This window comes from Triticum aestivum, chromosome 7D (assembly GCF_018294505.1).
Source record: "Triticum aestivum cultivar Chinese Spring chromosome 7D, IWGSC CS RefSeq v2.1, whole genome shotgun sequence".
NCBI lineage: Eukaryota > Viridiplantae > Streptophyta > Magnoliopsida > Poales > Poaceae > Triticum > Triticum aestivum.
This window is the reverse complement of record NC_057814.1, coordinates 425,734,415-425,758,750: the sequence shown is the minus strand read 5'-3', so window position 1 is coordinate 425,758,750 and position 24,336 is coordinate 425,734,415. Positions and strand designations below refer to the sequence as shown.

General features: G+C 44.4%; 3 protein-coding genes across 7 annotated transcripts; all 3 read right to left on the bottom strand.

The window, feature by feature from the left end:
• Positions 1–23: 23 nt before the first annotated feature.
• LOC123169918 (RING-H2 finger protein ATL68) lies at positions 24–1,611 on the bottom strand. Its single transcript, XM_044587769.1, has 2 exons — positions 1,082–1,611; positions 24–197 (listed from the first exon to the last, which is right to left on the bottom strand). The coding sequence occupies exons 1-2, from the start codon at positions 1,604–1,606 to the stop codon at positions 24–26; spliced, it is 699 nt and encodes a 232-aa protein (XP_044443704.1). The 5' UTR covers positions 1,607–1,611.
• A 611-nt stretch (positions 1,612–2,222) lies between these two features.
• Positions 2,223–16,918, bottom strand: LOC123165520 (protein GFS12). Of its 5 annotated transcripts, XR_006483024.1 has the most exons (19): positions 16,575–16,918; positions 16,302–16,336; positions 14,469–14,540; positions 12,310–14,379; positions 11,857–12,184; positions 11,524–11,739; positions 11,372–11,444; positions 11,091–11,296; positions 10,533–10,595; positions 10,216–10,421; positions 10,015–10,135; positions 9,423–9,932; positions 8,721–9,007; positions 8,099–8,342; positions 7,924–7,997; positions 7,469–7,604; positions 7,124–7,294; positions 5,334–5,475; positions 2,223–2,699 (listed from the first exon to the last, which is right to left on the bottom strand). XR_006483024.1 is itself a non-coding variant. In XM_044583181.1 (18 exons), the coding sequence occupies exons 1-17, from the start codon at positions 16,716–16,718 to the stop codon at positions 7,139–7,141; spliced, it is 4,941 nt and encodes a 1,646-aa protein (XP_044439116.1). In that variant the 5' UTR covers positions 16,719–16,918; the 3' UTR covers positions 5,158–5,475; positions 7,124–7,138. The 5 variants fall into 5 exon arrangements, 4 of the variants coding, with proteins under 4 accessions (XP_044439116.1, XP_044439118.1, XP_044439120.1 ...); XM_044583181.1 differs by lacking the exon at positions 2,223–2,699 and having other exon boundaries at positions 5,158–5,475; XM_044583183.1 differs by lacking the exon at positions 2,223–2,699 and having other exon boundaries at positions 5,158–6,509; positions 10,015–10,126.
• LOC123165522 (uncharacterized) lies at positions 5,477–6,063 on the bottom strand. Its single transcript, XM_044583186.1, has one exon. It carries the CDS (start codon positions 6,061–6,063, stop codon positions 5,704–5,706), a length of 360 nt encoding a protein of 119 aa, XP_044439121.1. The 3' UTR covers positions 5,477–5,703.
• Positions 16,919–24,336: the final 7,418 nt, after the last annotated feature.

The following is a 24,336-nucleotide window of genomic DNA, read 5'->3' as shown; positions in this document are numbered from 1 at the left end:
TTGCAAGCCTGTGGTCAAAGGGGTTAATTAATTGATTGCTGATTCAGGGCCAAATGCGCGTTCAATGAAGGGGAAACTGCGGCACAAAACCAATCGACGTCGTGGCACCGCTGCGTCGACGTCATGGGCTTCGCTCGGCGGCATCCTTCGGCGACGTTGAGGAGATGAAGGCTAGGAAGGGTGCGAGTGTGGGTGGACTGCGGACATACCCAATTCCAATTGTAAGTGAAAAAATGCATCCCTTCTACTCCCTCCGTTCCAAAATTCTTGTCTTAGATTTGTTAAATATGGATGTATCCTTGTAAGTGAAAAATGTATCCCTTCTACTCCCTTCCTTCGTCCCAAAATGCTTGTCTTAGATTTGTCTAGATACGGATGTAGGACGGAGGGAGTACATAATACATAATGACACACCTTCTTTTTGCGGGAGCTACATAATGACAACTTTTTTTTGCGGGAGCTACATAATAACACACATGATCCTTATTTCAGCTCAAATGATAAGTGTGACAGGAAGCATTCTGGCCTTGACGTTTTTTACAACTAAAATTTGTCATCTAAAAAAAAAACTAAAGCTTGCCATTTGAAAATGAAATTGTCATGCTTAACAACTAATGTTGACATCCGCTTGTCATTAAACTTGTCGTAAAAAAACGTTCGGAGGTGTCATGTGTTTGTGCAACACGTGTGGCATTTATGAGAGTCCTCTTTCAGATGGTTCGACGATGCCAGTGTGGATGTTCTCGACAGTTCTACTGGAGAACCGTGTAATAAGAAGGTTTTCAGAAGAAGAAAAAAAGGCTATCACCCCCACAAATATCTGATCCCCAGACAAAACCGGGAGAGTGAGATCTTCGAGACATTGGAGATCAAATGACCATCAGGACGTCCACAAATACTACTACTATTAGCAAATATAGGACAGATGCATCATTTGGACATTCCAATCTTATGTTGCCCAGACAACTGAGTAGACGTATTTTTCAATATATACAGAAAGCAAAATCAATCCAACAAATTAACACCCGTCAAAATGTGCATCTAGCGAGACAGCGGCCGGGTCGGTGTCCGAGCGGCATACCGGGCACGTCGAGTGCGCGGCCAGCCACGGGTCAATGCACTCCGTGTGGTACAGGTGCAGGCACGCCGGCAGCAGCCGCACCATCTCGCCGACCTGCATCGCGCCGAGGCACACCGAGCACGTCGCCGCCTCATCCCCTCCGCCCGTCACGTTGTGCTTCACCGACAGGCTGTACGTGAACGCCGGGAGGCCGGCCGTCGGGCTGGCGGCGCAGGCCCGGTGAAGCTGCCCCACGTCGACGCGCACGCTGCTGCTTTCCGTCAGGTTCTGCGCCCGATCGGCTGCGGCCACGTTCTGCGCCGGCGCGGCCGCGCGACGCCTCTTGCAGATGCTGCACACGGCGATGCCAAGGAGCAAGCAGGCGACGAGGCCGCCGAAGGTGCCGGCGACGGTCCTGCCTTGAGACGAACCGCCGGACGGTGGCTCGTGCTTGTATCCGTATGGTGGCGGCGGCATGGAAGGACGGTATGGCCACGTCGGTGGAGGGAAGGAAAAGCCGGGGAAGCCCGGCGGCAACTGAGCCATCGTTGCGTATGCAGCAAAACTGCAAACTAACTCTATCGTTGTTTGCTGGATTTATAATGGGATATACCGTAGTAAGTTTTATACAAGCAAATTGTTTTTTTGGCGCGCAACTTCATGGAAACTGACCCCGTGGACAAACTGACAGCCGACGTTGAAGCAAACTATTATTTTTCTCCGCGAAACGAAGGGGAAATCACGGGACTCGGCACGGTTGGTTTCGTCTCGCTTGCACGCTAGGGTAACTGGGTGGTGGCGGTAAGCTGACGTTGCCAAGGCTGTTCCTGTGAATTGTGTGGTGTTGGAGACAAGCAGGTTAGATAGAAGTAGCTGTTTTTTTCCGCATAGACGGGAGACTGCCGCTTCACTTCACTTCCTGTTTACACAGGATTTTGAGCTGAATCGGGTCTCTACTCTGGTCCTGCAACTGATACCGTGTTATCCGATCACGACCGAATCAAACCAAGATTTAGCGCCATCTGATACCTCTGTAAATAGACCAGGTTACAAAGTCATAAACCAAGAACGATCTCAGGGTCAGGGAGCATGTCGATAAGGCCACGAAGTAGAAAAGCGCAAGCAAATGACACCACTTGTGCAGCACCGAGCTTTTACACCCCTGTTGACAAACATGCCCTTCCATTTCGAGCGCAAAACCACTCTAGTAGTCTGCTACATAAACCCATGAGATATAGGAATAGGATCAAGAAGAGACACAAGCAACTGAAGTTCATGAGATCTAGTCTGCTATATAAACCCATGAGATCTACAACTGGGACCAAGAAGAGACACAAGCAACTGAAATGAGCTCCCTTTCAATGAAGTGCTTGCTCTTTTCGCAAAAAAAATAAAATAAAATGAAGTGCCTGCTCGTCACCTCGGCAGTCGCCGCCCTTGCCCTTTTCCACATTGCCGCTGTAGGCGCCGGCCTGAAACTCGGGTTCTACAGTAAGAGCTGCCCATCGGCAGAGAACCTGGTTCAGCAGGCAGTCACTGCTGCCTTCAAGAACAACCGCTGGTGTCGTCGCTGGCGCCATTCGGTTGCGTTTCCATGACTGTTTTTCAAAGTATGTACGCGGCATTTACTTTCTTATACCTGCACTATCAACAGGTAAGCCTGAGTTGTATGTTCACCGTGACACCAAAAGGAGTCCTTCTTTGCACCCCTAGTTAGATTTATTTATAAACTGCAAGAGAAGTGTCAGTTCTGCAGCATGCCACACAGAAGTGTAAAAGTATTCAGGAACATTTATTATTGTCACATATATGTACAGTATAATGTAGCAGGAAATGCGGTGCCATCCTTTAATCAACATATATTTGGCTAGAGATCATCATAGACAGATAGATGCAGACAAGAGTGCAGCATATAGGCAGTTAGCCCAGTTTTCTTTCCCTGATGATGATTCTTTTGCATCAATGAAATATTTCATTGATCAATCATATTTGCTCTGTCAAAACTCCCAACGGACAGGCAAAGATTGGTTAATGGCACACATTTTCGTTGAAGTCTCAATTTGTATGACGAACTTACATTTAGCCTTATGGCCCCAAAAAAAAACCAATATTGATCAGTGGACACTGCTTTTGTTTTGTATCGTATATACCAACAAGAAACATGCATGTAAACAAAATGCAAAAGAGCAACCAGCATATATGTCTATCATCAAATCTAATACCCACAGTTCATACTCAAACAGTTATTTGTGAGGTGATCTACTGCTATAGAACACAACTACAATATGCCAAAACGGTCGTGACGGCTCAGTCCTGATTGACTCGACGGCAAACAGAACTGCTGAGAAAGACGCTATCCCCAACAAGCCCAACCTCTGTGGATTCGAGGTAATTGACGCTGCAAAGAAGGCCATCAAGGCCCAATGCCCCAAGACAGTCTCATGCACGGACATCCTTGCCTTCACTGCCCATGACAGCATCGCGCTACCAGGAAATGTTACTTACAAGGTGCCTGCTGGGCGCGGCGCGGCAGGTATCCAATGACCAGAACGCCCTCAAGAACCTACCCTCACCACTCTCAACAGCTTCTGAGCTGGTCGGCAACTTCGCCTCAAGGACCTCACAGCCGAGGACATGGTCATCCTCTCTGGTGCGCACACCATAGGCTTCTCGCACTGCTCGTCCTTTACAAAGATGTTATATGACTTCAGCAACACCAGTCAGGTCTGATGGTGTTCAGAACTACTGCTAGATGTCAGATATTTTCCTTTTGGACCTTATGGTATGCATCTAGTCTACTCCCTCTGTACCGAAATACTTGTAGTTGGGGAACACTAGCACAAGTTCTCCCAACAAGTATTGTGGTACAGAGCTATAACGATTGTTTTACTGCCAGGTTGATGTATTATGTGGGTCTGACAAAGAACCTAGGCCTGTTCACGTAAGACCAGGCATTTCTCACAAACTCGAATCTGGGAGCATCAGTTGACGAGCCTGTCAAACTCGAATCTGCAGGGTCTTGAGCTTAATAATGACCCTTGCTCTGGTGAATTCACTGAAATAGCGACAAGCTAGTGGCTGTTGTGGACTGGTGTCTAGTAACTCAATAAAAGCTATGGTTAGGTGGTTGCTTTGACAAGAATAAAAGAAAAACAAACATATAGAACAACTCAAGGAAAAGAAAAGATTGTCCAGTTTTCTGCTTTGTTCCGTCTGTTTAGTTTTCTTGTAATAATGCCAGATAAAAGTTCTTTTTACAATGTTGCGCATCAGAATCAGCTTTTGGTTACCATGCGGTATTTTCGGTTACCGCCCGGTAAGTACATTTACCAATCACCTCCGGTACACAGATGAAAACTACTGGCTTGATTCACATCAACCTCAATGTGAATAAGACTGCAGGTCCATAGAAATATCACAAGTGTTTGAGATCATTGCTGCTAATTCCGTATGACAATAGCAAAAGGAGGGCAACATCAATGCCGACAATTCCAGATAATGCTATTTTGGTCATAGCTCTCAGGAAAATTTGAGCCCAAACATGTGCACATAATGCTGAATTTTATTCTATAGCTGTGGTCAGAGTTGTTTACAACCTATTTTTCTTCAGCTTTGAGCTCAAGTCTTGACTATCTCCAGTTTTCATACACGCGGGATTCTTCAAGAACTACTCCTAATCTGATGATGACATCCAACGCCATATTTTCAGCTTTATTTTGGCACAAGAAACAGATGCCCCTTTATTTGGACTCTTAAATTTATGCTAATAAATGGCAACGGATTGTTATCTCAAGAAATATTTAGTAGTAAATATTTTAACCCAGAGATCAAATACCAGTAGTTAAACTAATATCGGGAGCATTTTTCTTAAATAGAACTCAAATTGAAAACTAATCTGCCTATATGCTAAAAGCTGACTTACCCTTCTTATACTTCATTGAGGCCCAAACGAGATGTCATATTCACATTCAAAGAAATTAGCATCAAGGGCCACTAGCAATTACAGGGTACTTTTAGGCTTTTAGCTACATGAGTATGTGATATAATCAGTGCATATCTCAAATAGGAAGACTAACATCTTAACAAAGAACATGATGTAAGTACAAGTAGTGGTTAGTTTACTTAGAAGTTCGTCAACGGTTCCCATTACAACTGGCATTTGTAGTAGATAAGTAGAACCAGCCATTCATAACTAAAGATGATGCCGCAATTTGAACCAACCCATGAATGCTCACAGAAAATAAACAAGAACCAAGATATACTGAAAGCTCACTGAGAAGAATGACGGAAATACTTAAAGAGACAGACACGGAACACAGGACAAGGTTGTGGTGATCCAGCTCATGGGTTCAAATCCTCACTCTCCAAATCAAAGATACAGCAATGGGACTTCGAACTCACGACAGCAATACAACCTGTAAGAAGTACACAAGGTTAAATAACAACCAAGAACAAGTCTTTTACACAGACACAGGACACAGATCACTTGTAAACAACACACAACACATAAGCCATAACACAATACTACTAAACTAGAGCAAGCAAGAAGCTTACTCTCTACCACCACGGTAGAATGCTGCACCTGCATAGCTCTAAAGAGCAAAATCTTAAACATCTAGACACCAAGACAGACAACAACACGATCAGGGATTGGCAGCACCATGAATGCCGACCACGCCACTGCTGCCGGACGAGCCACCAGTGCCAGGGAAGGAGCTAGAGCCCGGCATCCCGCCGAACCCTACCTGTGGTGTGACGCCGTTTGGCCCCGGAAACACCCAGTTGACCGACGGGCCAGGGTAGAAGCCACCAAACCCAAAGACGTTCTGGGGACGGTAGGACTCGGGCTCAGTTGCTGGGATGTCCCTCGCAGCATGGCAAGCAACGGTGGTGACGAGCAGGAGGCCAAGAACAAGGCTCGCGCTCATGCCGCTACGCCTCTCCATTGTTGCTACTGCTTTTGCTTGCTGACCTTCTGGTTTGGCCAAGAGCAAGTTGCACATCCCCCTCTTTTATAACCGCTAGTGTAGTGTACTGTGCATGATCGTTGTGGTGGCTGTGACTGAAACTGAAAGGTGAGCCTAACTTGTGTTTCTTTGCGGCAGGACCCACCTGCCAGTGAGCGTAGCTATGCCAGTGGCTCCAAAGGTTTTGGCTACGGTCAAACCAAAACATGGACCGCAGATCTCCATGGGACCATACATGTTTACTCTGTTGGTGTACTTCTAGCTTGAGTTAAGACCATAAAGCTAGACCTGACATGCTGAACTTATGTACACTATTTGATGCTGGGTGTATAGTGGGGGCTCATACAGAGGATTGCAAGGAGAAGGCAGTAAACGAGAGCATTCATATCAGGACCGTAACAGAAACCAAGCTCCAATTTACTTTTCATCCACAACTTCCCAACCACCCACATTTAAGCTCCCATGATCCATGTCAGGTAGGTCTGCAGCAAATTCAAGGTATCCTCAGCTTTGTGGCAGAACAAACCAATAGGGAATCGACAGACAACACTGTAACATTTCTCCAATAAAGGAGAGGCAGGTTTCAGGACAGATCTCAACTCAAGGGATAGAAGATGACTTAGCACAGTTAACAAGAAATAATTTATTAGCAGAGTGATCCAGACTCCAGAGTCCAGTACAACAAATGTATGCGATATATGCTGACAGGTATCCCTAGCGTTGATCAGGTTTTGCCAACTACAATTTGGATACATTGTGTCCAAAATCGGGCAAGTAAAACCATATGGTGCAACTAACTAGAGCAAAAAGTGAAAGCTACAAGCTTCGGCTTCACTAGAACAACAAAGCTAGAAAGTTCAAGGAATATATAGCGATGTGTTATTGCATAATTACAAGGGAAAAGATTAGACAAAACTTGAAGCTTATACTCAGCCATGAATTTTACAACAGTAAATTTGGCTACATATGTATCCTGTAACCTGTAGTGTCTGCTTGGCGAATTGAAGTAAACAAAAACTATAGGCACCACTAAAATTTTAGAAATGAGAGAGGCACTGCTAAAATATTTAAGTCGATACAAGGGAAAGATGATTACCACTACTGGAACCATCTAGTGGCAGATTTTGAGAAAACCATCTTCTGTTCCAACGACAAACAATCTTGACAAAGGAAGCACAGAAATAGCCGAAAGAACAGACATGTTTTTATATTTTACTCCTCTGTCAGTCGAATATAAGTTCTGAAGTACGAGCTGCTGATGTCCGATCTGCATGGATTTTTTTTTTGACAAAATGTACCAACAGTTACTTCGGCAGGAACAGAGTGGACTTGCAATTCATATGGTATGTGAAATTCCAAAAGAGGCTGCACTGCTGCTCCAAATAGTAAAGCTTGCAAAAGAGCATGGTGGTGAATGTGGTCAAGAGGAGAAAGTACATACCTCATTTGTTGGTCTCGATAGGGAAGTAAGTGCAATTTTGTTTCTTGACACTGATAACAGGTCTTGACCCCAAACAGAGAAGTCAAAGATGCCATCTGAATGGCTTCTGAAAATGTTTGACTGGACTGATAGGTTCCTGTCACATTGCGCACAAGACTTTAAGAAACTAAGAAAGTTTAAACTGGAAACAAATCATAAGCAATAAGATATATGCGTATATCCAAAGTTGAGAATCAAACTGCTGCTTCTATGAAATTGTGGATTCAGTGTGATATAACATAATCTTATCACTATCACTATGGCCCAAACAACATAGTCGTGTATCAGGAAAGTTTCAGAACACAAATAGTGCAAGAAAATACTGTATACTGCAGTAATACAATAAGAGAGTGGAGAACATGTCATATCAAAATAGGTAATACAACCAATGAATTGTTGCAGTCAAAGAATAATACCTTCTTAGATCCCAAATTCGAAGAGTCTTGTCAAGGGAGCTAGATGCAATCAAGTGGTCCTCTGGTGATGCCAACTTTATGCGCAAATAAAAAGGAACCCATCAGATACCAGAATAACAATTGCTCATGGTTTTGCCCTATGATGGATAGCAACCGAGTAGGGGCATTGGCATACCTTCGTAATGTGACCATCATGTGCTCGCCAAACTGCAATGATTTTTCCACTACGCTCGTCAAGTAATCGACAATAACCAGAGCTTAGACCTGCTGCAATCCAGGATGATGAAGCCACAAGGCTTCCATTCCTCGGCTTGTCTGAGCCAGACGAGCAAATAGTTGACACGAGTGATGAGAAGGAGATTTCAGCCGAATCACTCTTCCATAAATGCAGCTTCTGATCCCGAGAGATATCAATAAATCTGCATTTTAACTCAATCAATGTGCAGTTCAATAGTAGACAAATTCTTCGGTAGTGAGGTAGAAACAGAGTGAAATAACAGTGAGTTGCAGCGAGAAAGAAATATGTTCTAACTTGCATTACTAATTCTACAACAAAAACTAACAATGCTTCCAAGCTCACATAACAATGCCCTGGTTAAGTGAAGTAGATATTCTCCCTATTTTGTTTCAGATGTGCCTACCAAACATAGTCAAAATTGTGAACATAAATAATCAAGTGGAACGGCAGTGATCACCCATACACTTACCCCAGTAGAATAGTAGGAAGTATATTTTTAACGTATGTTAGAAACATAATAAAATGACCAAATCCAACAAACAGGTGACAAAGTGTATACCTGATAGATCCATTTCCCATGCCAGCAACAAGTTTATCTTCAGATGCCATGTAATGCATGGTCGTATACAAGCTACCACGAAATGCATTCGACAATATTCCACCTGAGAGCGCGTCCTGATTAAGCATGTTTGCCTGTTCAACAGATGCAGTTTGCAGCGGAAAGCTTGTTGACGACTCGGTATGAGCTGCTATGAGCTTTCCTGTCTGCCCATTCCAAATATGAATCGTGCCATCACAAGAAGCTACTTTTCCAGTAATTGACAGGATACAGATGGAATTGACAACCTATGTAAATAAAATATCAGAAAATGAACTGTTGGAATATATTGATAAAGCGCTATATCTAGGGGGTGAAATTAACTTACAAAGAGTACATCAATGAGTTCAAACGCAGAAGAAATGCAAGCAAGATCGAGCAATCCAATATATGGTATAGAATCTAATACTATTAGAACAGTTGAGCTAGAAATCAAACGGCATTTACTGAAAGAACACCGTCCTCTCAGTGATATTACCCTGTAGTGATTTATTGTTTCATCACAGCAAACATAACCACTGAACGATCAGAGCACCGTATTTCAGACACTAAGCTAAACATCACTACATGGTCTGTACAAACTGTGTTTCATTCAGAAAATAAGAACCATCCAACAATAAAAGCAAAAAAGAAAGTCATATGAAGGTAGCAAGAGAAACTGACCTCTTCATGCCCGTAATATCCAGATGTGCAATTCATGTTGGCCAACTCCCAACGCTGTATACTTCCTTTAAAACCAGGTCCAACTCCCCCAGTAAAAATCGTGCACTCATCATCATGGACTTCTAATGACCGCAGAGCCCCAGGGTGTGCACGGGCTGAGTAAAGGACTGAAGCTTCGATCTTCCATGGAAGTTCATCCTTCAAACCGCTACTGCGTCCAAGAAGATCTGGTACGCCCCAACTACTGTCAGGAGAAGGGAACCAAAACCAGGGCTGATTTCCAGAAGTTGATGCAGACAAATTGTCACTAGATGTTCCATGCTCGAGCCTAAATCTGTGCTTGGAAGCTGCCATCCAACCAGTTTTAGGGATTTGAGATTGAGACACAGACGACCCTGCCCCATTAAAAAGTTCTGTTGGAACAACCTCAGACGAGGTGTCGTTGCCAGGCTGAAACCTTTGAGTTTTCATGTTTTCACCACTTATAGAACATTTACTGGAAGGCTCAAACTGAAAGAAAGCACGGCTAGTCAAATAAGCAGGAAAACACAAATCTCACCGGTCAATAGGAACCAAAGCAGCTTTCACATACCTTCCAATTGTACAACCTTTGAAGAGACTGCTCCAATAGAAACCATGTAGAGCAGTATTCACGGAGCTTCTCTATTCCAACAAGTGATGCCAAGAAAGGATATAGCAACAACCTACAACAGCTACCTTCAATAAGTAAATATAATGAAGCGTGTACTTATACCAAACAACGTAACAGCGGAAAATACATGTTTCTACTTACACGAGATCAATTCTAGATTCCATTTTAATCGTCTCACTTTTGTTTCTTTCTGAGATTTTTAACCCTTTTGTAGGAAGGCTAACAGCAGAAGAGTCTTGAAAAAAGGCCAATTCAGCAAAAAGCTCTTTTAGATGTGGCAAAACATGTATGACAGTATTATCTGGTCCAATTCGTAGACAAAGGTCAACAAATGCAGTAGCTGCCACCTAATTAATAGAAAGCAAGCAAATTAACTCGATCAAATGAATTTGAAGGAGTGTTATTGGGAGAGAACTAGTACAAGAAAACATGTCACTTTGTCAGTGAAGAGTTATTGCCTGAATCACATCAAGGTCCAAATGGATCAGCATAAGAATCTTTATATGAAGACAGACTTGGTCCTGTAAATGCGGTCAAGGTAGGAGTAAGTACACATTTAATTTGACATATATGCCAATTTAAACGTAAGAATTTCATGGCCAGGTCATTATCTATACAAAGTAATAATATAATTCAATAAAATGAAAGAGGAATTAGCATCTAAATTTAAACTAACAAAATGATGCATTTATAAACCTAAATTCAAATTTAACAATGGTGGGACATCTTGTGCAAATTCATTTAAATATTGTAATGTGCTGAATTCTTGCTATAATTTTTTATATCATATTGACTTGTACATGAAACCCCCCAAAAAAGTGTAATTAAGATATGATGATTGGTATCTGGTAGTCATCAAAGTTGTGCTTAAAGTAGAGTGATAACGGAATTTGATTTGTGCTCACTTTTGAAAATATATGTTCCAATTTAGCAAAGCTCTAACAGAACTCAAAATATATCCATTTTCACCAATGATTATATTTATTCACCAAACTTAGTTTTTTTCACCAAAATACCTGGAGAAGCTCCCTGAGAACTGCCTTAACAGGAAGAACTGATACAAGGCCTTCCAACGCAGATAAGCCATCAATCAGAGCAAAAGAGTTCCAACTCTGCTGTGGTTCTGGCTTAGTCACCTTGGAGGAGTCGATACAAAAATGTATAACATTCCTCAGCAAGGGGAGAATTTGCTTGACAATAAAACTTTCCCCAAGAAGTCCACCTATTATGAATAACATCAAGCACCGACCAAAGAACAAACATTTTCACCACAAGGAGACAGTGTTAACTGGGATACCTATCCTGACCAAAGTTTCAATTCCGTCATCACATAAACCTTTGCCGAAAGAGTGGATTAGTGGTAAAACTGTCTGCATAAAATGGACACATTAATCAGTAAAGGATGGCGTCAGTGCAGTACACCAAGACAATGTGTTCACCGAGACTTACCTGATGAACAGTGATTGGTATTCCTAGTTCCTCACTTGAACCAATTAAAACAATGGATGCAGAAGATGCAGTGATCTTGTTAGGTGAATTGTGTAAGTTTGCTATGACCAACGGATGCACCTTCTCAATATAAGTTTGTTTTCCCAATTTTTTCCATAACTCTCGGACAAAAGAATCTTGAAGGAGAGAAACCTTCAGATGGGAATATTCTGGTACCTGTAGCAACAACCAGCAGAAATGACTTGTCAGAACAAAGACACATATGCAAAGACCAGAACCTTCAAATGAAAGAAAATATAAGAGAAATTTCCCCACTGATGTGTCTTAACCGGCCTGTAAGATTTTCTGAATGATGGGCAGAATATGTTTCTTAGCTGCTTGGACACTCAAGCACTTCAAAAACTCTTTAAGCAGACGCAAGCAAGACTCGGTGTCAACATCCAACCGAGATGATGAAACAAAAGGTAGGCAGTAAGGTGCACACACTTCAGCAGCAAATTCTCCCATGGCTTTAAGTGTCCCTTCACTTGCAAGCTTAGTAACATACTTCAGGCGGTCTCCAGATGTACACAGAAGTTGAAGTGGAGCAAGAAACATATATGCGGATCGAACTGATGGAGGAAAATATGGTGACTCCAGAAGATGCTTTGAACACGGCCTCCTGCAAGAGATCACAAAATTCAAAAACATTCAACAGTTTCTGCTTGTAAATTTAAGAAAAACATCACCAATGTGGCAGGGTATTAAACTACAAATATAAACATCAGACATAATTATTTAAGTTACCTTTCCCATTGCCTTTGGATGCATGACTCAACAAGCAAACGGACATGAACAGGCAATTCATGGAGTGCTCCTGGCAGCATACCAGTTTCTTTATATGCAGCTAGCAAGGAAGCATCAAAAAGTGGTCTGTGCAGATAGATTTCTGCTAAGATGCACCCTATTGAAAATATATCATTTGCATGATGCTCAATAACAGAACAAGACCTTTGCTTCCAGCGCAACAGCTCTTGATAACCAATAGAAGAACTATCATCAGACTCAAAGCATTCAAGATAGGAGCCAAAATCAAAATCAGGCACCACCGATAATACACTATCAGGTTGCAATACCTCCTGATCTGAAAATTGTCTCTTGAGATATTTGACTGATGAACAACAACAAGCAGCAGTGTTAGAGTAACTGTATATTGGATTCAAATGATGTTGAAGCTCCATAAATAATGTTGCTTGTTCAAACTCTTCCAAATAATCAACTTGTGAAAACATATTTGGGGGATTACAGTCATTTAACAATACATCAGTAGTTGAGTTACTTCCTTTTCTTTGGCATCTTGCACAAGATTCCACTTTATTGTGGTAGGCTGAGTGAGGTGTGCTAATAAGACGCTTAGGATGTGGCTTTGTAAAAAGCTGCCGTCGCCCAATTGATTTAGGCCTTGATGGATCACTGGGAGGCAACATGACATTCTTAGCTTCAACAGATGCCTCCCCAGCAAGTTTATAGCCAAAGGTTATATCAATCCAATGATGCAGTTGTTGTGAGACTCGGTCACTCTCTAAGGCATCCCTGTGAAGACAAATGAATTCCTCTGAAGAGGTCACCCAGGAAGGCAAAGCCAAATTACTCATTTCAGAATGAAGAGAGACAAAAATCCAGGGATCGCTATAGAACTCTGGGATGCATTCATCTGGAGTCCATTGATAAAGCCTTTGCATACTAGATGGGTATTCGTTGGGCTCGTAGACAGAGCGGACAGCTGACCTCAAGATGGTCTTTGATAGCCTTCTTGCTTTGTAACTGCAAACTGCTAGCTCTGAGAGACACTCATCAGAAACATGATATGGAACATCAGATGATGAGTAAGTAAAATCCAATTGTTCATCGCCCTTTGCCAACCGCCATTTACTTTTGGTGAGGTCTCTCCAGCCAATGTCAGAATTTTCGTCAGGCCTCACTGTGAAATCTATTACCCAAGGCATCACCGGATGAAAAGCTGGATCACCCCATCTCCTACCAGCTAACTTGTTCAAGACAAGAAGGTACTCATAATTGCTCAACTCACCCGTCCACCATCGTTTGAAGTGAGAAGACCAATCTAAGGATGATGGAAGATTGAAACTAGCAAAAATGGATCTGGAAGAACAATCCTCCTCAGCACAGCATGAATTAAGTATTGAACCTTCAGGTCCCCCAAAACCCCGGTTCTGTTTAACATGAGATATATCACTTATGCTGAGATAAGGCCATAGAGAATCTGACATCAAAATGGTTGATGGTTTCAGATTGCCGTGATGAACTCCAAAATCATGAAGATATGCCAATGCAGACATTATTTGGTAGATGAAAAATCTGATGTGCCAATCTGAGCACAATGCCTCTGGACTGTAGTGCATGATGTTCTCCAAAGTGTATGGAGCCTTTGGTTGAAACATGTAGCAACAATCAGATGATTCTACAACAGCTAACACAGGTAAGATGTTGGGGTGTCTCACAAGCCCAGAAGGATGTATATCATCAAATGCTGAAAATCCAACAAAACTGAGAAAACCTAAACCAGCTGGTCCACTAATGGTGTTTTCACACAACAGATTTAGTGAATTAATCACATCCTGTTCAATGGATAAATTCATATAACTTGCCATAAGATCTCTAATTTCTGTAGTGGCGACTCTGCCCAGATAGTAAACAGGAGTTAACTTGGTGATTATGTTTACAGTTAGTTGCTGATTATTCGAGCTAGAAGAACTTTGAAGATCTCCAACATGTTCAATACCAGGAGAGGAATCTGCTTGCACAGCACAATGATTATCATCTTTAAATATGAGTGATTGCTCCAATGGGTTGTTTTCACTGCAGGGATGAAAAATGTGGAGCATGTAATATCTTGAACATGGATGCCTTTTGGAGATGTACATAATACACTTGATAAGAAGCTTTACCATTTTTTTGTATCCACATATGTCTTACCACCATTTAGTACCACCAACACAAAATAACCACAGGTCTTCTGGCTGCAAGATACATATTTGTCACTTTTTAACAAATAAAAATAGAAAATTATAAGAAAGGGGAAACTGGTAGTTGAGTTTGCCGATTTTGCCGCAACCCTTTCACTAAAAATATTTTAGCCGTTAACGAAATGCCACTATTCCACAATGCTTCTTTGATTTATGTGTAGAAGCGGTAGTAGTGAAGAAAATGGAGGGAGAAGAAACAAAGCGATGTGACACGAGAATAGATCACATCCGACAGCACTACCTGATAAACACGGACTGCATGGAGGTGCTAATGTTAATTTTCTTTAGCTATTGCTTTGTTTTATGAGTGTTTACTGGTATTACATATATGACTAAAGTACGGCACTATCCATATTGTTAAAGTATGACTTATCCATATGATTAAGTTGGCTAGTTTTGCAACTACTTTCCATTGAATATAATTTCTCATTATTCTTGTTTCCAAAACTGTAAGGCTTGTCAACACTGTCAAGACTTGGTTTCATAGTACGCAAATTTATTCCATGTATCTGGCATTAATTCTCAGTATCTCCTCCTAAAAAATTCAATGTAAAACAGAAACGTTCACAGTAGCTTTGATTAGATCAAAAGTAGAATCACTACAGTTGGATACGTCAATTGACAAGTACCTACTTGTATTGGTGTGGTTACAAGTTTAGAAAAACAAATTACTTAAAAATGTAGAGAAGTATGTTTTAACTACCCTCTCGATCTAACTAAGGTATAAAGTTGTGTTTTCATAACAAGTTAATAGGATGTACATTCTGATCTTATAGTATGATTTGATGGATTATGGATGGGCTTAGGCCCATATAAGACAATAATCCCTAGTTAATCTCTAAGGCCCATGCATGTGTACGGCAAGTGGTGGGAAGTGTGGGAAGTTTAGTCCCATACTGCTACAGTAAGAAGAGTGAGACCTCTTTATAAGGGCTGCTCTACCACTTGCTATTGGGAGCTTGGGAATAGGAGCTGTACACGCGCGCTCCTCCTCCTCCGCCGCCCGCCTCGCCTCGCCTCGTCCGAAGCTTATTTTTGTCGCTCAGGAATGGTTAATTAATTGTTAATTAATTAACGAGTCGTGTACGGAAGCGCCACTGTCCGAGACTCGGTCTGACGGCCTATATAAGAAGGCACTGGCCAGTGGAGTGAACCCTAACTCAGTTCACTCACTCCCTCTCGTACAACCCTAACCGTCATCTACTGTTCCTCTCCTTGTGCTGCTTCCGGCGATCCCATCCCGACGACCGCGTGCACGGTTGGTCGGGAGAGCAGGTGCCTCCGGAACCCTGTCGTTCGAGATCCTGCCCGGGAGAACGGCAATAAGGTTTTTGGGGAGCGTCTCGACGCGACTGCTCCCGATCCGTCCCCGTCTTCGTCCGCCTCTGCTTCCACTACTTCCCCTGCATCGACCCCATGGCTGACGACGCCGCCGCAAAGAAGAAGGCCTCGGCCGATGCCGAGGCTGCCGCTGCCGCCGCCGCGTTGGCCTGGCCAACCGGAGGGTATGACTCGTTCATCCCCTATTTGCTCCTTCATGCGCTAGCCGTATATATGCTGTTCATAGATGTTTCGGTTCTATGTACTGTACGTGCTCACATGCTTAGATATCGGTATGAGATGCATACCGTATTTGCCATGATTACTGTTTACTCGTGGTTTAGATTAGTCGGAAAAGTGCTAATATTTCCAACATGATTCGTATCCAAATCAAACGAAGAAATATGACAGTAAACCAAGAATGCCTAGGCTTACCTCCCAATACATTGGTCGGATCCATCAGATGCCATCTGCAATGAAGAGAACACATGAATTATGCATAAAGTACAATAATTAGCTCTTCTACAAGCCTACATGGACGGGGCTTTAGCATGCTTCTCAAAAATGAACTAAAACGCATACAGAAAGGTGCTTGGCTAAAATCTTTGTCGGAAAGGGCAGGTGGCTCGAACTGGGCGCGAGCTTCAGAGACCGTATAATCCAGGACAGGAGAATAGCGAGAAATTAGGAGACGGAGTGGCGACGGACCTGGACGACAGCGGAGGAGGCGAAGGGGAGCGGGGAGTCAGAGACGCCGTGGACGAAGGAAAGTCCGGAACCAGCGAGGTCGGATCGGATGCGCCGCTCCAGACAATCGGGGCACATCGCCCCCGTCCCCGGCGAGCGAGCCATCGCCGACGGCGAGGCCGGCCTGGCTCGAAGGTTCAACAGGCAGCCTCGCTTCCCTGCTTAGCCCGGCGCGGTGACTTCCGGTCGACGGCCTCGGAGGGCACCCGGCGGCGGCTGGACACCAGCTCTGCGTGAGCAGGGAGAGAGAAGCAGGAACAGGTACCTCTATGCTCGAGTCATTCCTTAGCAAAGCAAAGAATAGACTGGTTGGGTTGAGAGCATCTCCAGCCGTTGGCCCGGGGCGCCTAAAATCGCCGCCTAGGGTGACCCGACGAAAAAAATGGGCCTGGGCAAGTTGGCCCCCAGGCTAAAACACGCCAAATTTCGGTAAACTTGGGCTTATATTCGCGGATTTAAGTCGAGTAGTCGCCATTACATATAAAAACTAATAAAAAAACTTGCTGAAGGCCGAGAAGTCGCCGTCGTCGCCGCCATCGTCGGCCTTCTCCCCCTTGACTCGGGCGCCCCTGCTGGCCCCCTCCCCGGCTGGTGGCGGCGGCGGCGCGTCGTCATCGTCGTCGCTGTCGTCGATGATGACGACTCCTCCTTCGTCGCGGCCTCGGCGGCGCTGCTCAAAGCGCCGCAGGGCGGCGCGCTGGCGCTCCGTCGCCATCTTGATGGAGTCCTGGCGCCCATTCAAGGGCCGCGTCGTCGTCGAGATCGACCTCGCCGTGCTCCGTCTTCACCGGCGCGAGCCCCGGTTCCGTCTTTGGCTTGACGAAGCGCGGAGGAGGAGCCGACGAGGAGGCGCACCGACCGCCCTCGTTGATGACGATGCCGGGCTCGGCCTTGACGCCGAGCAGCGTCGGAGTGCCAGAGGAGTGGGAGGAGGAGCGGGAGGAGGAAGAGGAGGAGAACGCGCCGAACCTCCTTGGCGCCCATTGCCCGTCGCGTCGGCGGTGCGCTGGGGCGGCCACCCTCGCCGGGGGGTACGCCAACGGCGGGTTGTTGCCGCCCTCGAGGTGCGTCAGCTTGCCCTCAAGTGTGCGGCCGGGGGCGCCCCACCACAGGTGGCGCCCCTCGCTGTTCTTCACGCCGCCGACCACCGACGCCCCGTTGGTGGACGCCAGCTGCTGCTGCTGGCGGCGCTCGAAGTACGCCGCCCAAGCCGCGTGGTTGTCGGCGGCGTACTGGGGGAGGGAGAGCTCGGCGTCGGTGAGGGAGGCGCTCACGATCTCGACCTCGTCGGCGAAGTAGGATGGTTTGGCCACGGCGTCGGGCAACGGGGGAATGGGCACTCCCCCATTGCTGAGCCTCCAGCCCGTCGGCCCGGCGCGCATGTCCGGCGGCGTCGGGATGTTCGCCTGGAACAGGAGTCAGGACTCCTGTTCGCGGAGCGAACGGCGGCCGAAGCCGTTGGCCGCCGCCTCGTCTCCGGGGAAACGCTCGGCCATCGGGGAGATGGAGTGGCTGGGGAGAAGAGATCGGCGGCGGCGCTCGGGAGATGGAGTGGCTGGGGGAGAAGAGATCGGCGGCGGCGCTCGGGAGAGGGAGGGCTGGGGGAGAAGAGCTCGGCGGCGGCGCTCGGGAGAGGTGAAGAGGTGGCACTCATCACAGGCGAGCGAGGCCATATATAGCCGCGCCGCGTCCGTGTGTACGCGTCCGAGGGAGGGGAGGCGTCGGCGCGCCGCCCCGTGAACGCGCCGCCCGTGAGGAATCAATGGCAAAGCTGACCGGCGGCAGCCTTGCCATTGATTCCCCGCGGGAAACCGAGGCGTCGGGAGAAGACGAGGCGGGCGGTGTCGCTGACGCGGCTGGCCCGCGGCGCTTTCACGCCAAAAACGATTTGCCCGGCGCCCCAGCGCGCCGGGTTCGGGTTGGGTCCGCCGGCGCCAATTTCAGTCCGAGCCGGCGAAAAAGGGCCCCTGGGGACGTGACTGGGCCGATTTTTTGGCGCCGGCGGCTGAAAAATCGCCTGGGGGGTCTTGTTGGGGGCGCGGCTGGAGATGCTCTGAGAGCGCTCAAATCTGCGATTCTAGTAAAAAATGCACCGAAAAGATCCTGTAAAATAGCACATCTCCTTAAAAAATTATATCTGCAGTTTTTGAGCCAATTTTTTAGGTGAACCATAAAATAGTCAACGTCGGAGCAGGCGGTAGGAACGTCGTTGTGGCAAGCAGATGAGCTTGGCAGCGGCCGCCGGAGAAGCGGGGATCGGCGGCGATAATCAGAGCATCGCCGGAGCAAGCGGAAGAGCTCGGCAGCGGCCGCTGGAGCGTCACTGAAGCAGCGTAGCTCAACAGCGGTCGCCGGACCCTCGCCAGAGGGTCGCCGGAACAAGCGGAGGAGCGTCGTTGTTGGGAAACGTAGTAGAAAAAAAAAAGAATTGCCCTACGAACACCCAGGAACAATATGAAGATGCATATCGGGTTTGGATCAACTATCGTTACCGACTCCGGAGTGCAGGGGAAGTAAACGAGTCGGTGTAGATCGTACTTGGAGTCTCTCGAACGTCGATGATGATCCCGCTAACCGCCCTCGAACGATCCCTCAAATAGAAGACCGAAAGCACGACCTCTCTACTTGGTTGCAAGCATACGGTCTTCACAATCCGGCAGCGCTTCGCCGTCCAGAGTTTATCATCGTCGGAGAATTAGAGGGAGGAGATTAGAACCACGCAGGGCTTCTAATTATGAGGATTAGAGATGGCTAGGGCTAGTTCTAATTAGTCAACTAGGACCAATTAGAACTAGAACTAGATGAACTAGAGGAGGCTTCAAAACTTGTGTGTACGATAGAGCAAAATCCTCTAGTATATATAGGTTAGAGGGGAGGGAGAGGGCAGCCACCAAGGGGGAAAAGCCCCCCTTGGTGCGCCGGCCTATGGGAGGAGTAGGAATCCTCCCCAAGTCCAATCCCCCCCCCCCCCGGGGCACCTTCCCACTTGGGCCCTTGTGGCTCAAGTTGCCTTCCACCTCTTGGTCTTTTTAGGCCCATTGATATTCAAATTAAATATAAAATATTCTAAATATTTTCAGATCATTATATATATAATTTAACATCTCCGGGAATATTTTCCACCTATATATATTTATCAGTAATACCCGGTATTACCCGATATTCACCGAAACCCTTCTGGTTACCCCGAAATGCTTCCGGAACCTCTCGGAGCTATTCCGGATATTAATGAAACAATTTCACAAATATATTCTCATTACTTCCATACCACTAACACTCAGCAGATCATGATTACCTTAAGCTTGTGACCCCGTAGGTTCGGTAAATCATAGACATGAACGAAACCCCTTCGTTCAATGACCGATAGCGGAACCGTGGACATCCATATCGGACCCTATGATTACATGAATGATATTCGAGTGAACCTTTGGTTATCATGTGATGTTCCCTTTGCTTCGCGATACTTTACAAAACCTGGTGTGCATTGGTATCCTCCCGAGTCATCACCATGCTCACTATACCATTGCTCCCGTTACCGGTTTTTGTTCTTCTTTCTTGTTGGCGTGTTCCGGCATCCCTGTGACGTAGTCACCTGTGTCTGGCCAGACGATGATGAATACTGTCACACCGAGAGGGCCCTAAGAATATCTCTCCATCATCGAAGGAGCAAATCCCACTCTTGAGCTATCCGGTCACTTGTCAAACTTTTCGGTGAGCCTGAAAGTTGTCGTTATGATCACCTTGTTACATATGACGTTTGAGCAACCCCAAAGCCCATCGTCTGGTAGGAAGTGACCGAGACACTCTCATGGTCTAAGGAACTAACACACATGCTAACACTCTGTGTTATAGCAGATGATTTCAGACAATATAATCACAAAGTATAACAGACAAGATTGGGTCGATTCAATATGATCATCCTTCCAACGTCATAATCTCATTGTTGTTTTAGGACTATCGTTACACTTAACGATATCCTAAGATCTGGAAAACGTGATCACCAAGAACACTTGAGCTAGTCTTAGAGGCGAGACTAGGAACTGAATCGCATATTTCAGGATCATAGTAGTTATAGCATGAAATATGAACTCTTAACTATGAATATGGAAATATAATAATACAAATATTATTGCCTCTAGGGCATATTTCCAACAGTCGCCAGAGAAAGCGGAGGGTTTTTTTGTAGTACAATTTTGCGGTATCTGTTCTGGTAGACCCAATTTCATACCGAAAACAGTTTACGGTGAACTGTAAACTGATTTTACAGGACCGCGATATAGGGTATCTGTTAGAGTTACTCTTAGAAGGAAAGTGGTATCCTAGCCTACCAGAATTCAAGTACTAGACTTTGACACAGTTTATTTTAGGCCTTCCGGCGATATGCATTTTCTTTTGAGCAAGCACAGTGGGGGAAACCCCCACTGTAACTCCTTTTCATTAATATGGATTGAACATATACATGGTTTTATACGAGGGGATTACATTAAGGATCTAGTTCACAAGTAATCTAGCCATGATTGTATCCCTTCTTTCAGACTTGGTTTTGCCTTCTTGATGAGGATGCCAAAGTGCTCCTTAAAACAGGCAATGTAGTATGCTAGATTTTTGGTTTTGTTGTCAAAGATGATGACATTTCTATGCTTCCATAAGCTCCGACATCCAACAATTAAGCATTCCTTGTAAAATCCTGAGTTGTCCATTTTCCTTCCATCCATCAGCATCTCTGTCAGATCATAATCAGTGTTTCACTGGAAACCTAGTGCAAGCCAAAAAAATGGCGGAACTCACAGTTGAAAAACAAATGCATCAAGTTCTCATTAGGTTCATCATTACATAGCTCACATCTGTTGTTTTCAATATAGAAGTTCTTTCTGAGAAGAAGATCTCTGGTGTTTAGCCTGTCATGTATGAGCAACCAGAAAAAGAATTTCTGTTTAGGTAAGCTGCAGGACTTTCGTATCCATTGGTATGGTTCTGGTGCATCAGGTGGATTTCTGAGGAATTCCAAGTAGACTCTTTTGTTGGAATATTTGCTTGAGCCCTAGTAGAATTGCCGAGAATATCTGTTACTGATGTTTGCTCTATCATTTATCATGTTCAATAATTTCTGACTTTGCTGAACTGCAATGGAGGATATCAGGCGATATGCATTTAGTGGGAGAAGATGTTCTCATCGACTACGGGCGAGCATATATAGGAGTATACACTTGGAGGGCAAGAAGGCTCTCTCTTAGAGATAAGATAGGAGACGGATTACAAATCCTGAACTACTAAATACATGTAACCCAAATATATCTCTAACACTACTGATCCGAACACCATCTTCTGTTTTTGTCCTCTGTTTCTATTCCCATGGTTTTACCACAGCAATCCTTTGCTTTCACCAATTCCTGTAATATTACACAGAAATTTAGTATAGCCAGAAAGTCAGATACCATACATTAGTGCTGGGTTTGTTATTCTGCTATCGTTCCATGTTGGTTAGCGGTGATAAATCAAATTTCTAGAGCAGCAGATGATTCGTGCCAGGTTTCTTTTAGAAATCGAAATATCTCTGGACTCCGAAGTAAGTAGTACGGCGTCCAGTTCTGCATAAGTTGTACTGTAGAAAGCATACTAATCCCATTTACATACTATGCAAAATTACATGGCCTTCTAAAGCTCTGAAACTACTATTTGTTGTGTAATCTGTATCCCCTTTTCATACTCTGTATATGCTTTCTACTACCTACTAGGAAAAAGCGCGTGAGTACGATGGCCTCGAGGATGCAAATTGCACTCAAATATATGCAGATTTCGTGCCAAACTAACTGCCGCTATTGTATTTCAGGTGATTCTTCTGTAACTTAGTATATTTTGCTGGCTCTTCTCATTTCCCGGCAACAAAATTAGTGTGTACAGTTTGAATCGTTGGAAGTTTTTTCTACTATCTTTAGAGGTTTTATCCAAACTATTAGCTGTCTAACTTGCTTTTTTGAAATGAAGTGTTCCTAGGATTGCCTTTTTCTACATATGGTTATGCTCCATATGGCTACCAATGTACACATACGAAGGTTCCGTTTGAACTACTCAAATCGCGTGGAGCTGTTAAAGTTCCAATTTGTTGCTTTGTTGTCGTGTGCCATCGCAATGTTTACTATAGGAAAATGGAATGTGCAAGCTTCTTTCTTGATTAGTTACTTGCTTTTCCTTAAAGACAATCCCCATCTATGTCTCAAGTTTTCTTTTTGTATGAATTTCGTATTCCCTGGAATATGAGAATACACCGTCCTTATAGATCAGTGGACCAATACATTTCCATGGGATTTTAGAAAAATATATGTGAATTTGCATTCATTTTCTAAATTTCTGTCTTTTCTTATCCATGCTCCCATGTGGACAAATAGTAGGATCAACAGAAATGAATGTTCACTTGTGTTCAAATTTCAATGAAGTGTGCTACACACTTCTGTTTCTGCAATATGTTTCGGAGTATATGATTTAATTGTCCTACTTTCCTAATTATACTACTGTGTACTTCATTCTTAGCTTTGCTTTTGGAAACAATATACAAGCTTTAATTACCATAAAAGTCTAGAAATGCTAACTTGAAATTGAACGAGAAACAATCCAGTTGCACTACTTTCTTTCCCTCATAAACTTGCTGATAACAGGGGCAGAACCAGAAAAAACTGGAGTGGGGGCACTTCTTCCATAAAATATGAAGTTCAGAAGTAATTTTCAGTGAGGTCCAAACAAATTTTCAATGGCATCTATGTAGGTCCGCCCCTGGCTGACGATATGGGTGAAGATCCATTAAAGATTTCTCATGGAATGAAAAGCTAAATATGATGGTTCGAAAATTGTTGGTCAAGAGCCATTCATAGGAGAAAGGCATTGAAGGAAATATGCCCTAGAGGCAATAATAAAGTTGTTATTTATATTTCCTTATATCATGATAAATGTTTATTATTCATGCTAGAATTGTATTAACCGGAAACTTAGTACATGTGTGAATACATAGACAAATAGAGTGTCCCTAGTATGCATCTACTAGACTAGCTCGTTAATCAAAGATGGTTAAGTTTCCTAACCATAGGCATGTGTTATCATTTGATGAACGAGATCACATCATTAGAGAATGATGTGATGGACAATACCCATCCATTAGCTTAGCACTATGATCGTTTAGTTTATTGCTATTGCTTTCTTCATGACTTATACATGTTCCTATGACTATGAGATTATGCAACTCCCGAATACCGGAGGAACACTTTGTGTGCTATCAAACGTCACAACGTAACTGGGTGATTATAAAGATGCACTACAGGTGTCTCCGATGGTGTTTGTTGAGTTGGCATAGATCGAGATTAGGATTTGTCACTCCGATTGTCGGAGAGGTATCTCTGGGCCCTCTCGGTAATGCACATCACTATAAGCCTTGCAAGCAATGTGACTAATGAGTTAGTTGCGGGATGATGCATTACGGAACGAGTAAAGAGACTTGCCGGTAACGATATTGAACTAGGTATAATGATACCGACGATCGAATCTAGGGCAAGTAACATACCGATGACAAAGGGAATAACGTATGTTGTTATGCGGTTTGACCGATACAGATCTTCATAGAATATGTAGGAGACAATATGAGCATCCAGGTTCCGCTATTGGTTATTGACCGGAGATGTGTCTCGGTCATGTCTACATAGTTCTCGAACCCATAGGGTCCGCACGCTTAACGTTC